This window comes from Phacochoerus africanus, chromosome 15 (assembly GCF_016906955.1).
Source record: "Phacochoerus africanus isolate WHEZ1 chromosome 15, ROS_Pafr_v1, whole genome shotgun sequence".
NCBI lineage: Eukaryota > Metazoa > Chordata > Mammalia > Artiodactyla > Suidae > Phacochoerus > Phacochoerus africanus.
In genome coordinates, this window is record NC_062558.1 from 136,943,191 (window position 1) to 136,956,725 (window position 13,535).

The 13,535-nt window shown below is 47.8% G+C and overlaps 1 protein-coding gene across 2 annotated transcripts in view; it reads left to right on the forward strand.

Annotated features, from left to right (window-relative positions):
- The window catches only part of DOCK1 (dedicator of cytokinesis 1), a 535,081-nt gene that overhangs the window by 447,961 nt on the left and 73,585 nt on the right, over window positions 1–13,535 (forward strand). For both annotated transcript variants that reach the window (XM_047760279.1, XM_047760280.1), the window contains exons 33-34: window positions 2,970–3,118; window positions 13,307–13,392. In XM_047760279.1, the coding sequence (XP_047616235.1) occupies window positions 2,970–3,118; window positions 13,307–13,392 (235 nt within the window). The remainder of the gene's footprint in view (window positions 1–2,969; window positions 3,119–13,306; window positions 13,393–13,535) is intronic.

The window sequence follows — 13,535 nt, forward strand, 5'->3', positions numbered from 1 at the left end:
CATTAAATTTGAACAGGAGATGCTTCAGGGGAAATCCATAATGCAAATGCCAAAAGCAAAAAGGGAAAAAGAGGAGCCCTGGAGACGCTCACCCAGGCCTTCTCGCCTTGAGGATCATTAGCTCTGGAAGGTTAAACCCCCAGGACATCACTGTAACAGGAGCTCATCGCCCGCACCTGCACTCCCGCCAGTGTGTCCCGCTTTAAATAACTGAAAGGGACACGTAATCATCAAAGTTAGGACCCCTCTGTTTTGGGAACAGATTTTTCCAATCCCTGCGTTCACAACCACTTGTTTCTCTCTTACACGTTCCTTCCAGCTTGGAACAGTAGAGGCTGTGGGTGACAGACGAGCCCTCTGGGACACTCCAATTGTGGCTGATGAACAACTCTCTGTCACCATCATCTGTTTTCTGAAGCATTGGCTCTGACATTTTTTAGGCGTAATACAAGAAAAGTGTCACCTGAGAGACTGAATATAATAGCATTTTTAAGAGAAGGCTTTGCATCAGTTACATACTTTTCAGAAACATTAAGCATTTGGGGAAGGGATGAGAATCATGCTATTAAAGCCTTAGTCAAAATATTATTTATTTGGCAAAAGGTAACAAGATTTTAATTACACTCAGATTCCTTATTGAAGGATTACTTTTTGTGTATGTGTTCACCCAATACAAATTTCAGTCGTACATTAATTTAGGCCAATTATGAGGCTTGTGTATTTTGTTAAAGTGTCTTTATTTGTAATAGCCAAATTTGTTGAATGGTTCTCGCTACAGAAATCTGTGTTAGCTGAGTTATAAAGTAAACTAAATTCTCTAGAGTATCCATTCTATTTCCTAATTGTGTAATAATATTAGTAATATTGACTAGCTATGGGTTAATGACAAAGTGTCACCCATAATTCACTCGCCTTCTCACCTTGCATGTTGGAAGTGACATGGTATCAAATGTCATGGCGTGAAATGAAAATAAATCAAGATTTCTGAAGTTAAAGATAAGAAGGCAGGAATCATAAAGGACCGCTGTCTTGATGGCACCTGCCTCCAAATTTAATTACATCACCTTAAATAAGGCCAACTCTGCTCTTTTTGAGAAACGGTTTTCCAGCAGCTTCTTTCTGGGCAGTGAGGTAGGGCGGTGGCTGTCGCAGGTTGGCTCTGCAAGTCTTTGTTCACGTCCAGTTCTCTGGGTGCTCGCCTGCATTGCCCCCCTACCTTCAGGAGCGCAGACATAGCAGGGTGCGGAGGCCACTGCTGGGATGAGGCAATAGGGCAGCCAGAAACGAGAAAAAAAAAATTGTCAAAATTAAAAAAAAATGGAGATTTTGAGGTAGCAGTGTCTTGAGTCGGTGATACCAAGATTTCCAACAAAAGGAATTGAAATAGAAAAAAAATAAGTTTAAAGGTTTGGAGCCTGTAAGACGCCCATCTCTACTTCCTGGGGGACTCATTTCAGAAGTGGGATACCCCAGAAAGGCCTGATGACATGACAGGTCTCTGTCCCCTGCATCCGGGTTCTTACAGTAACAGACAGAGGAGGGCGTGGTGTGGACAGCCAGCATCCTTTCCTTTGCAGAGAGATGGAATGTCCCGGTGTCCTGGAAGATCCAGTGACAAGCAAGCGGGGAGGAAGGGACATGGCTGACGCTTCCGAGTCACAGGCTCGGGTTCCAACCTGCTGTGCCATTTCCACTGAACTCATGCTGCTGCGGGGAAACTCCCAGTTTCCTTGAAACTGAAACAGAGTTCAGAATGGCACCCACTCAGGGGAGGGATGTTCACACTGGGGCAGGGGTATAGGAGAAATCGCTGAACCTTCTGCTCAGTTTTGCTGTAAAAAATAAAGTCTACTAGAAGAATTAAAGTTTATTTTAAAAAAAAAGAGGAACGGTAGCCAGCTTGCAAAATTATGCTGAGGATGCAATGAGACTTTTTCTTCGAGGCATGCCATGTGGTCGTCCTTAGTAAGTGTTCCTAATCTCATAAACTTCTTTATTATTATTCATAGTGGCAACAGTATTTGCTTAAAAGCAACTTCGAGAAACCTTTTCTTGAAAGCTTCAAAAATCCTATCTGGATAAGATAGCGAGATAAAGTTAATGAAATCGTTATTTAAATAAGCATTTTCCCATCAAATAGTAAGTCAGAGAAGGCAGAATCCTTTCAGTTCCCCAGCTTCATTTGCTGAGGTCTGGCTTTGATTTCCTTGATAACCGTCATTCCGATGTTACAGAAATCATCCTACCTCATTTACAGAGATGCGAAACAATAAGCTCTTTTTCTTAGGATGCTGGAGACAGAAGCAGCCGAGAGACCTCCTCCCTGAACTCCTTCCCCTCCCCCCCCCTTTTTAATTTTATGGCCTCGCTCGTGGCATAGGGAAGTTCCCGGGCTAGGGACTGAATCCAAACCACAGCTGTCACCTATACCACGGGTGCAGCAGTGCTGGATGCTTAACCCACTCCACTGGGCTGGGGACAGAGCCCACACCTCTGCAGCGCCTGAGCTGCAGTCAGATTCTTAACCCACTGTGCTGCAGTGAGAACTTCTCCTTACTCCTTGACTTAATCAGCTCTTGTACCTTGTCCACAAAAGGAGATGCCCAAAAGGGCCTGGTATCCCAGCCCTGCTCTTTTCAAACCTGGGTTCACCCATTAGCTGCCCGCACCCCCGATGTGTGTGATTGAACTGTGTGTGTTTATCATCTGTAACAGACACGCCATGCCCGGAGGCCTTATGTTGGATGTGTTTTTAATAGCCTCATTTACAGCATTGAAACACAGTCTGCTTTTAATACCAAAAGCTGGACACACTCAAAATTGTTGCCTACAGGTGAGAAATGGAGCCACTTTCCCGAGGCCCCCGCCTTCAAAATCATGACAATCTGTGTAGTTTTGTCTTGTCCGTTGAAACCGACTTGAGAATCCTTGTTAAAAGCTTTCTGAGCAAGGCCTTTCTTGTCTTCAAGGTCAACACAAGATAAAGTTCATCCCGGAAATGGTCGGCCCAATGTTAGAAATGACGCTTATTCCTGAGACGGAGCTGCGCAAAGCCACCATCCCCATCTTCTTTGACATGATGCAGTGCGAATTCCATTCCACCCGAAGCTTCCAGATGGTAAGCACGTGGGTGTCGGGACGGGACCTGGAGAGAAGAGGGCAACGGCAGGAAGCCTGGAGGCAGACTCACCTGTCGAATAGGGACACGTCATTCCCTGCAGCCTAAGGGAGAAAAGTCCTAGACTTTGCTGATGGGAAAAGCCCATGACCCTTCGCGAGGCTTCTTCTCCAGTTTTAGGCAGGATGGTTCTCCATTTTTAGCTTTTTTTACTTACTTTTATCTGGATGGACTTACACAGTAAAACTGGATCAAAGCGTCTCTTTCGGCCTCCTTCGTAGGCGCATTTGATCTGATATTGCTGTATTCGCGCAGTCTGGCTGCTGCTGGCTGAGTGCTGTTATTTTTAAGTCTAAAGTCTTCGCCTTTTTCATTTAAGTGCGTGTCATGGTCTTTTTACCTGTGCTGTGGGACTGATGAGATTCCCTGAAGAACGTGAATGTAAAGTGCTCGAAATAGACGGTGTACACCAGTAGAGCAGCATCGGAGTGACTTGGGAGTTCCCCCGGTGGCTCAGCACATTAAGACCCTGACTATCCATGACAACGTGGGTTCCATCTCTGGCCTTGCTCGGTGGGTGTAAGGATCCAGTCGCCGCAGCATAAGTCACAGATGTGGCTCAGATCTGGTGTTGCTGTGGCTACGGCCCAGGCCGGCAGCTGCATCTCTGACTCCACCCCTCGGCCGAAAAAGGAAAAAAAAAAAAAAATCTGAATAATTTGTGTTATGAAAAGTACCAAAATCTCTTCCCTTGGAGTCCATGGGAATAAGAGTGGTGTTTGGGGATTTCTGAGTGGGTACACACCACACACACACAAGCCCACCCACGTGCACACGCTGGGGGTTTCTCCCTTGTGTAGTAATGGTTAGGTTACCGTACTTTGCAGGAGGCAAGAGGTGAGCCCAATGATAGGAGGTCCTCTAAATCAGAAGCTACCTCTGCGAAAATAGTGTAGTCATTCCGAGATGTTCACGGGCTCAGCGTTTGACATAGATTTGGGGGGTTTTGAGAGAAATTCCTGGAGTGAGCGGGCATCAAAACTTCATCCATCCGGGTGACATGATTTTAGTGGGGTCGAATATTTAAAGAGTAGGTTTTCCTTCTCACCTCTGTCCAGTTTTAGGGTTTGAAGCGTCCGCACAGTTTAATCGGTCGCTCTTTGTCACTATTGCATGAAGGCAGTGGCTGTGAAAAAACAACGTTGCTATTTCCCAGAACAAAAAACAGATACGAAGCTCAAAGAAGCCCCTCTCTGTGAATAGGGTGGACTTCCGACCCTGAATTCAGGCAGACCCTGAAGCCCTGCTGGACCGGGTCCTACTGGGTCTTGAGCAAATCACTTATCCTAATGTGTCCAGCTCGGAGCTGTGAAGCGGGTATGGAATAGCATCTAGTGGAAAGAGCGCTTGTAAGTTGTGAATAAAATCCAACCTGCAAGCCTACCCTTCATTCTTTTTTCTTCCTTCCTTCCTTCCTTGAACCTTCATTTTGGGTGAGGAAGATTTCCTCACATTTATTTACTCGTGAAATTCGAGAGACTCTTTTGATTTGTCTTGTTTTTGTTTTGCTTTTTAGGGCTGCGCCTGCACGTGGAGGTTCCCAGGCTAGGGGTTGAATTGGCACTACAGCCGCCGGCCTACACCACAGCCACAGCCACGCAGGATCCAAGCCGAGTCTGTGACCTACACAACAGCTCATGGCCACGCCGGATCCTTAACCCACGGAGTGAGGCCCGGGATCGACCCCGCATCCTCATGGATACAAGTTGGATTCGTTTCCACTGGGCCGAAATGGGAACTTCTAAAGAGACTGTTTTGAAAGAGCAGCTGGTTTTGTTTCTCTGTTGCACGTCAGTCTTTGTTCCTGTCTAATGCGATGTTGTAAACACTGGCCCACGTTCGTCAGCCTTGCTCTCTCTGTTGGTCTGTGTATCAGAAACACGTTCCCGGATGTAGTTACCGTGACTTGAATGATGGCGTGACATTCCAGAGAACGACTTGGCTCATCCTTTTGAGTCACCCCCTTTAGTTGGGCACTTAGGTTGTTTGGAGATTTTCACTGCCATGAACATATTCATGCATGGAGCTGGAATGTCTCGTGAAAGTTTTCCTGCTATACCTTCTCAAAAACGCGACTGAGGATTCAAAATACTTTTTGTGACTTTTGACATTCCCACCAAATTGTGTGATCTTATTGCCTTAAGATCTGACCCATCTCCACTGCTGCTGGCGCTAAATCATGGCCCTGTCTCCCTGTTGACTCACCAGACCTAGGAAGTATAATGTAAAATGCTCTTCCCTAAGCTGAAAATACATAAATGTTATATGAATCAAGCCTCAAAGAAAGATCTTATGAGAAGATGCTAGTAAATTAAAGAATCAGGTAAAGGAGAAAAATGTATTTATGTGGATAAATGTTACTAGCCCAGGAAGGTATGCTCAAAAGCCTTTAAAATATATCATTTGTCACTCTTTTAAGGAGTCTTTTGGTCAAAATAAGGGCCGTTGGAACAGAGATGAGAATGAGCGTTTGCTTTCTGAATTTTCCTTCTTTCGACAATTCTTCTTATCTCATTCCTATTTCACTAGAGTTTTGCTTGGTTTTGGTTTTGTGTTTGAGGGGTTTTTATGGTTGTGCCTGTAGCATACAGAAGTTCCTGGGCCAGGGACCAAACCCATGCCACAGCACTGACAAGGTTGGATCCTTAACCTGCTGAGCCACCGGAGAATACCCACCAGAGTTTTAAAATATCTTACTGCAATCTTCTGCGCAGAGGACCGCCCATTCCCCAGTTCACAAGGTTCTCGGGTTTCTTAGTAAACCGCCCAAAGTGGACCAGAGTCACTGCCTTTTTGCCTCCATCCTCGACAGGCTGTGCTTGGTTGGTGGCTTCAGAATCTGCCAACATCAGGAGACCGCTTTCCACAAAGCCTACCTGCTCCAGTGATACTATCAAGTAGTTGTGCCCATGCAGTCCCACCTGCCAACAGGTCCCCCAGCCCCACACATGCCCCCGTTGGCTAAGTGCAGGGAAAAACACAAACATGGAGGAAGACCCAGGTCCACGCAAAGAACCCGCATTCTGGGGAAGCACAAGCAGCCTTGAGTTTTCTGGTCAGACTCACTGGCCCTTGGAGTTCCCACTGTGGTGCAGTGAGTTAAGTCTCCAGCTGCAGCAGCTCAGGTCACTGAGGAGGCATGGGTTCAACCCCCAGCCCAGCACAGGCGGTAGAAGGATCCTGAGTTGCTGCAGCTTTGGCATAAGTTGCACCTGCAGCTTGGATTTAATCTCAGGCCCAGGAACTTCCATATGCCCCGGGTGTGGCCAGAGCATTAAAAAAAAAAAAAGAATTCTTTTTTCATGGGCCTTTGTTCATGGGCATTGTATCTGCTTGCACCTTCACAGACATGTGGTAGGACAACCAAAGGTAAAATCAAGGCAGGAGAGCTTAAACTTGTGAGCCAAATCTCTCTGATATGTTCACCGGTGCTTGTGAATCAACACATCATCGGTTTCCTTCCCGCTGGGATATGTCCGTTTATTTTCTCCATCAGTCTGCCAGCCTCCCAGGGGAGGTGGCGCGCCATCCTTCCCCGATCTGCTGCTTGCCTGTTGTCCCCGTTTCTGCTAGAGGCTCCCGGGCATTCGGTCCATGGGTGCCATCCCCCGGCGTTGCCTTGGGTCATTCTTGGTCTCCATGGTGGGATGTGATGACTGGTCAGTTCTTTCTCTGTCTCAGCCTCAGTGCCCTCCTGCTTTGCTCAGCCCCTCTTCAGGGCCCTGCTGGACCACAGCATTGGTCTCTTGACTTGCTGTTTTTTGCTTTGCTGTTCTTTTTTAGGCCCACGCCTGGGGCATACGGAAGTTCCCAGGCTAGGGGTTGAATCAGAGCTACAGCTGCACAACTCCCAGCAACGCCGGATCCTTAACCCACTGAGCAAAGCCAGGAATCAAACCAGCTTGATCCTAGACAGCGTCATTACCGCTGAGCCACGAACGGAACTCCCTTGACTTGCTGTATCTTCTCTAACTCCTTTCTGTTCTCGGCTCAACTCCCGTCCTCCGTGTCTGCTCTCCTGAAGCCCAGGGCGTGCCCTCTATTCCTTGGCAGTGGTGGTGCTGACTGTGCGTGGCGGGCATGCACACAGAACAGCAGGACACAGCCGTCCCTGCCTCCATCCAGGGAGCTTGTAGGATGCAGCTGGCTGGCTGGCTGCCGTTTAATCCGCCACCAATTCAGTGATCTAACCTTATTAGTCACACCAACAAGGGCTTAAATTGGCTCCATTTTTGTAGCAGATGTGCACACCTAACAGGGTGAGGGGAAGGCATTAAGGTTTTCTGTTTTCACAAAGCTTGAGTATTTTGAACATAGGATGTAGCCTCTTTTTTAAGAGGTCACTGTGTCTTTCAGAGTGGCGCTGTTCAGACGCCCCTGTTGGTGAAATAGGCGTTGTGCCCTGTTGTTCCGTACTCTTGACAGTTGGAGTGGAGAAGGGACCAGCTGAATTCAGAAGAAAAATGGGTCGTTTTACTCAAGATTCAACTGCATCAAATCATTATTGGAATTTCAAAAGCATGTGTTACATATTGGCGTTTCTTAAGTTCCCCAGGGTTGCTGCTCCCATGTTCCTTTCTCTGGGATGGAGGGCTTTTCTTTAGAATGTTCCTACACACATATTTCCCCAAGGGTCTACTTGTTTCTTGTCTCCAATTTGGCAAGAAAGAGCACGAATCTTCTTTCAGAATAAATGTATCCTTGTCTCGTGTCCTGGGTGCTGCTCGTCCTGCCTCTCCAGAGCCCGTGCACAGAGGGTCTGGCCTGGTGGTGGGGTAGAGTAGCAAGGAGCTATCTGTTCCTGTGCCCTCCTGGTGGCCTGGGACACTCTTTCCGTGGCTGCAGGCAGTGCCTTTGCTGGATCCCATTTGCTCTGGGCAGGTCCTACCACATGCCAATGATCTGATGCAACATGGAGGAGCCTGGACCAGAGAGAAGCCTCAAACGGGGGGACTCCCATATACGAAGTGGCCTTGAGTTCTAGAAACCCTTCCCACCTACAGTATAATATGCTTCGTGTCGGCTGGCACTCACAGCCATGGATCAGTGGTCCACTGGAAGGATCGGGGCTGTAGCTTTTCTGGGACCTGAATGCCTCTCTCCCATCCCCAGCTCCCGACTGGACCCATTCTTCTTGCTCATTGTTGGTGCACTGGTGAGGGAGGGATGGTGCCTTCTTTGGGGATGGTCCTTTGACTCCTCCGTGCTTCTGCTGCAGATGTTCCATCAGTGGGAAGAAAAGAAAACCACCCAGAACCTCAGCTGGAGGGCCACTCCAGCTCTGTCCCTCATGGCTGGTCAGTCCCTACCCCCTGGTGGCCACTGTTGCCCATGGGCCCTCCGGCCGCTCTCCGTCACGACTCCATGCTTGCTTGTGATTCCTTTGCCCCATCCACATGGCCAGAGGCTCCACTCAGCACAAGCCTCTTCCCTTTTCTCTGAGTGTCCAGCAGCCAGCTGCCCTTGGCTGCCCTGGTTCTCCCAGCCTGTCTAAGGGTCTTACCATCTGGCTGCCCCGGCTAGTCTCCTAACACCTGTCCTCCCACTGCTGCCCCAGTGGACACTTCTCCCTTTCCTTGGCTCTCGCCCACTCCTCAAGTCATCCCACAGTTGTGTTCACTGCCCCCTTGAAACTGAAGCCTTTGGGAAGTCTTGATTTGTTTTTTCCTTCCAAAGGAGAGACCCTATGTGTGAAGATTGCAAGATCTGCCAAGCCAGCATGGAGAGGTTGTTGGAGGCATTTCTTTTCTTTTCTCTTCTCTCCTCTCCTCTCCTCTCCTCTCCTCTCCTCTCCTCTCCTCTTCTCTTCTCTTCTTTTCAGGGTTGCACCTGCAGCATACGGAGGTTCCCAGGCTAGGGGTTTTATCGGAGCTGCAGCTGCTGGCCTACACCACAGCCACAGCAACATCAGATCCGAGCTGCATCTTTGACGTACACCATAGCTCATGCTCATGGCAATGCCGGATCCTTCACCCATTGAGCAAGGCCAGGAATCAAACCCGAATCCTTATGGATCCTAGTCGGATTCGTTTCTGCTGAACCATAACGGGCACTCCGGGAGGCATCTTTATCTTAGTGCCTCTTACGTCATCTCCCTGGATGGGCTGAGCCATGTTACCAGATGAGCCCACCCCTGGCCTTAATGAGCCTACCCCCCCCCACCCCCACCCCCAAATGAGTGCCATTCTGAGTCTCGTCCTCACTGGCTTTTGCTTCATAGGAAAGGTGTACCTTTAAATTCTCTCCTGGCACCTTTTTTTTTTTTTTTTAAAGAATTCCATTTGTTGTATCTTTGGAAAATGCAGAACTTACAGCTGAGAAATGCAGCAAAGGACCATTTGGGCTCTATACCATTCATAAAAATGGGATGGAGAAGGCACCATGGCAAAATAATGTTTTCAGTCATGGAACTCTTTTCTGTCATCTTTGAGAGGGTAGCAAAATGCTCCATAACTTCCAGAAATTTCTATTTAGTTGTAATATTAGAACATGAGTAATCTTTGTGTCTGTGATGTCTCTGAGTTCCTGTTTGAATAATCTCTTCCTACTGCCCATGCTGGTAACCTTAAGCAAATAATTGAATAACCCAAGTGGATGTTGGCAGCTTCTGCTGCTTGGTGGCAAAGCCCATATATTGTGCCCTGTAATATGAATGTGAGTAAGTTTGGTGGCGATTTTATCTTGTTTATTCTTCAATTGGTTGGGATTTTGTTGGTTGGTTTGTTTCTGCTTTCATCTGAAAAATGATACTTGATTCTATTGTTTTGGATGCTTAAAGGGGAAACATGACAAAAGAATTAGGCTTTTATTTCACTGAATCTTAGACCCCAAAGCGGTCCCAGAGATCATGGAGTCTGATACATTTGACTCTGAGAATTGTGATTGCATTGAATTCTATTTATAAAAGCCCTCCAGCAAAGAGATGCCCAGACTCCCATGATCACCTTTAACCAAATAAAACGGGAGTCCAGTGTCATTAAACACAGCCCAGTCGATCCATGGTCTCGTTCTGCAGAAACGGGAGCAGCCACACCTGTGCCAGATGTTGCCAGGTACAGCCGCCACAGAGCGGACAGTTCCCCAGCCAGGCTACCCCAGGTCTGGGGCTGGGGGCCTCTAGACTCATGAGTCTTTCACAAAAGTTTCAAGGTCACTGAGCTGACTGCTCATTCGACATAGAAGGATGTGGGGATTTTAGAACATGGAGTAAGATAATAAACCTGATTTTATAAAACCAGCTCTGCATATCAGCAAATGTCCTTCCCCCAGTTTATTTGGACACGATTGTTTCATCCTGATGATGATAAAACAGGTCACAGCCCAGGAACCAACCGCTTCTAGGATAGTCTGTAAAAATTAACAAAGGCCCCGGCATTGGAGGCTAGCCGCAGATCTGTGGAATGAATCCTGGCTGATAAACAGCACAGGGTTGCCAGGTGTTTGTGCAAATTCAGAGTTTAGACTAGAGGTTTAGTAAAATTAGAATCAGCTGTGTTCTTCTGATTATCATTCATCCACTCTTTTTTAGAAAACATTAACTTCATCAGTCAAATTTGATAAGCGGCATCCTTAAGAAGCTGGAGCTTCCTTATTGCCCTTGTTTGTGACAGCTCTAGGTTTATGGGGGGCAGAGAAAACATGCCATTTCCAGAAAGTAGACTCCAAGTTCAAATACCTCCTGATTACTTAGTGATGAGCAATTTGAAACGCCCATGTGTGTTTGCCTGTGTTAGGATAAGGTATGTTTTTCTTCCTTCTCTAAGCCTTCTTTTTGAGTGTGCTCCCTAAACACGTGTGGAATTGAATCATGTGTTTTAATTACATTTAGTCTTACTCTGTATCTGGATTATTTGCTCCGAAGAATCAGCACTGCCGCTTCATGTGTGACCTTCCCCTCATGGCGCCATCTGGAAGCTGGGGCTGCCTTGAAACGCCAGCGTTTGGTCTGGTAGCAAGCCCTCCCTCTGTGCTGCTAGTTTCCAAAAAGAACCTCCTTTTGCAGAATCACAGTTCTGTAAAGAACGGAGTAAGCGTGGGTTAGTATCAAAAGGTTGTTACTTTATAGTAAAAGCCACTATCCTGAGATGCAGGTGAGAAAAAAAAAAAGCAACTCATTTTTTCTTCTTCAATAGAACCGTCTTGTCTTTTTTTCCTTATGGTCCCCAAATCCCTGAACTTCTTAAGCCAAACAGAATCAAAAAGAGAGTGTTTATTTGGGGGAGGAGACAACGGAGCCAATCAAGAAGAGGAGTGCAGGGCTTCACTGAAGTCCTAGCTTCTGTGATGCTGCTGAGGCCTTGATGTCAGCCAGGAATCAATACTCCTCCACAGGCCTGTTGGAAGCCTTTGTTTCTTCGGCGGTGTGATAAAATTGTGGCTTCAGACAGCGTGTCCCCATCAAGGTCATGCTTTGAGGCCCCCTCCTTGGATCTCGCCAGCCCCCTTGCCTTCTGCTTCACAGGGGCTCACAGGCAGCTGTCTCTGCAGCAGCTGTGCCCTGAGCGCCCAGGTCAGTAGGTGGTGCCTGCAGAACCTGGTGCCCAGCACTCTGGATGTGCCATGAGCAACCTACTGGCCACCCCTTTGCTGGCGTGGTAAGCCCTCTTCAGTGCCTGTTTAACACCAGCTCTGTCCAGTAACTTAGGTGCACACAGCACGTCCAGCCTGTTAGAGCGTCAAGGCAAGGCGCTCTTCTAGGGGCTCAGGATACAGCAGCGACCAAGAAAGAAGAAAATTCTCTCACAACCTAAATTCTTATGGGATCCCAATAAAGGTGGGGGGACCAGGTGGCCGGGAAAGCGACGTCCGAGCAGGTATTTGCAAGGGGTCCCCCTGCATACGCGCCATGGTGTGCTTGCTCTGTGAACCCTGAATTTCACTGTTGTTTCTCCAATTCTTCCTTTGCCTGCTTCTTTCCGTGCAGCATGGCCGTCTCCATCTCAAAGGAACTAACACTCTTTCAGCCCCTCCGTCCTACCTGATCCACATCAATGGGCAGCTGCAGGGCCCCCCTTGCAACGCCAGCTCCCACCTGGCCAGAATCCCAGGCCTGAGGTGGCTCTGCCTTGTGCCAGGAGAGGGCGGAGAGGCTGGGTGTGCAGACCCATCCTGACTGAGGTTGTTATTTCCTGCCTGATCAGCCGCAGGGTTCGTGACCTCCATGGAAGCATTTTGGAGACTTGCTCCTCTCCAGAATTGAGAGTTTTCGGGAAAACGAGAGACAGAGAGTCTGTTGGGAGGATCCTTTCCCAATATGATACCTTGGAAACCCACTCAGAAGCTTTGGGGATTCAAGGGAAGGCCTGGTGTCCCGAGGCACCTTTTGTTCTGTCTTAAAGGCATCGCCTTCTTTTATTTGTATATTATTTTTCAACCAGCGTGAGGCATTTCCATAGACTCCATCAAGGAATGGCAGCAAAGTGGCCCCTTGCCTGTTTGCAGATGGCAGAGAACTCTGCTGGCAAGTGAAACGGCATCTTTTCCTTTCCAGGAACCCATGAGCTGTTTCAGTTGTCACTGGTTCATAGAGACGAAGTTGAGGATGCTTGTTTCATGTTGCTCCTTGATTTCCACCCCCCAGGGTTTCCTTGTCTTTCTTTCTCTGGCTCTTGCTCCTGTGATCAGTATACGCATTGAGGAGTTCCTGGTGTGGTTCAGCGGGTTAATAACCCCACAGAGTGTCCATGAGGATGCAGGTTCGATCCCTGGCCTCGCTCAGTGGGTTAAAGATCCAGCATTGCCATAAGCTGTAGCGTAGGTCGCATCTGTGGCTTGGATCCGGTGTGGCTGTGGCTGTGGTGGAGGCCGGCAACTGCAGCTCAGGCTTGACCCCTGGCCTGGGAACTTCCAGATGCTGCAGGTGCAGCCCTTAAAAAAAAAAAAAAAAAAAAGATACACACCGAGGTTCATTAACCAGGGAAGGAAATGAAAGATGCCCCCCTGTCTTAGGCGATCTTCTGAAATCCCCAGGGGCTTGGCGATGGCCACTGGGAAATGAAATCAGGCTTCAGAGGCGTAAGGCAACTATCTGATGATCACCCTTGGGCGATTTATGGGCTCTTGCCGCTCAAGTCATGAAATGAAATATCCGCCATGCTGATTATTTACGCTTCCTCTGTTTAATTATAGTTTGAGAATGAGATCATCACCAAGCTGGATCATGAAGTGGAAGGAGGCAGAGGCGATGAGCAGTACAAAGTGTTATTTGATAAAATGTAAGTGTTGATTAACAGTGGGATTTATGTCAGAATAGAGACGGAGGGGCTGTAATTAGACGACAATGAACTTTGTAGCCCAGAAATAATTAAAAAGTGTTAATAATGAAAGCTCTTTTAAATGGCACCTCCGTCAGGTTTCT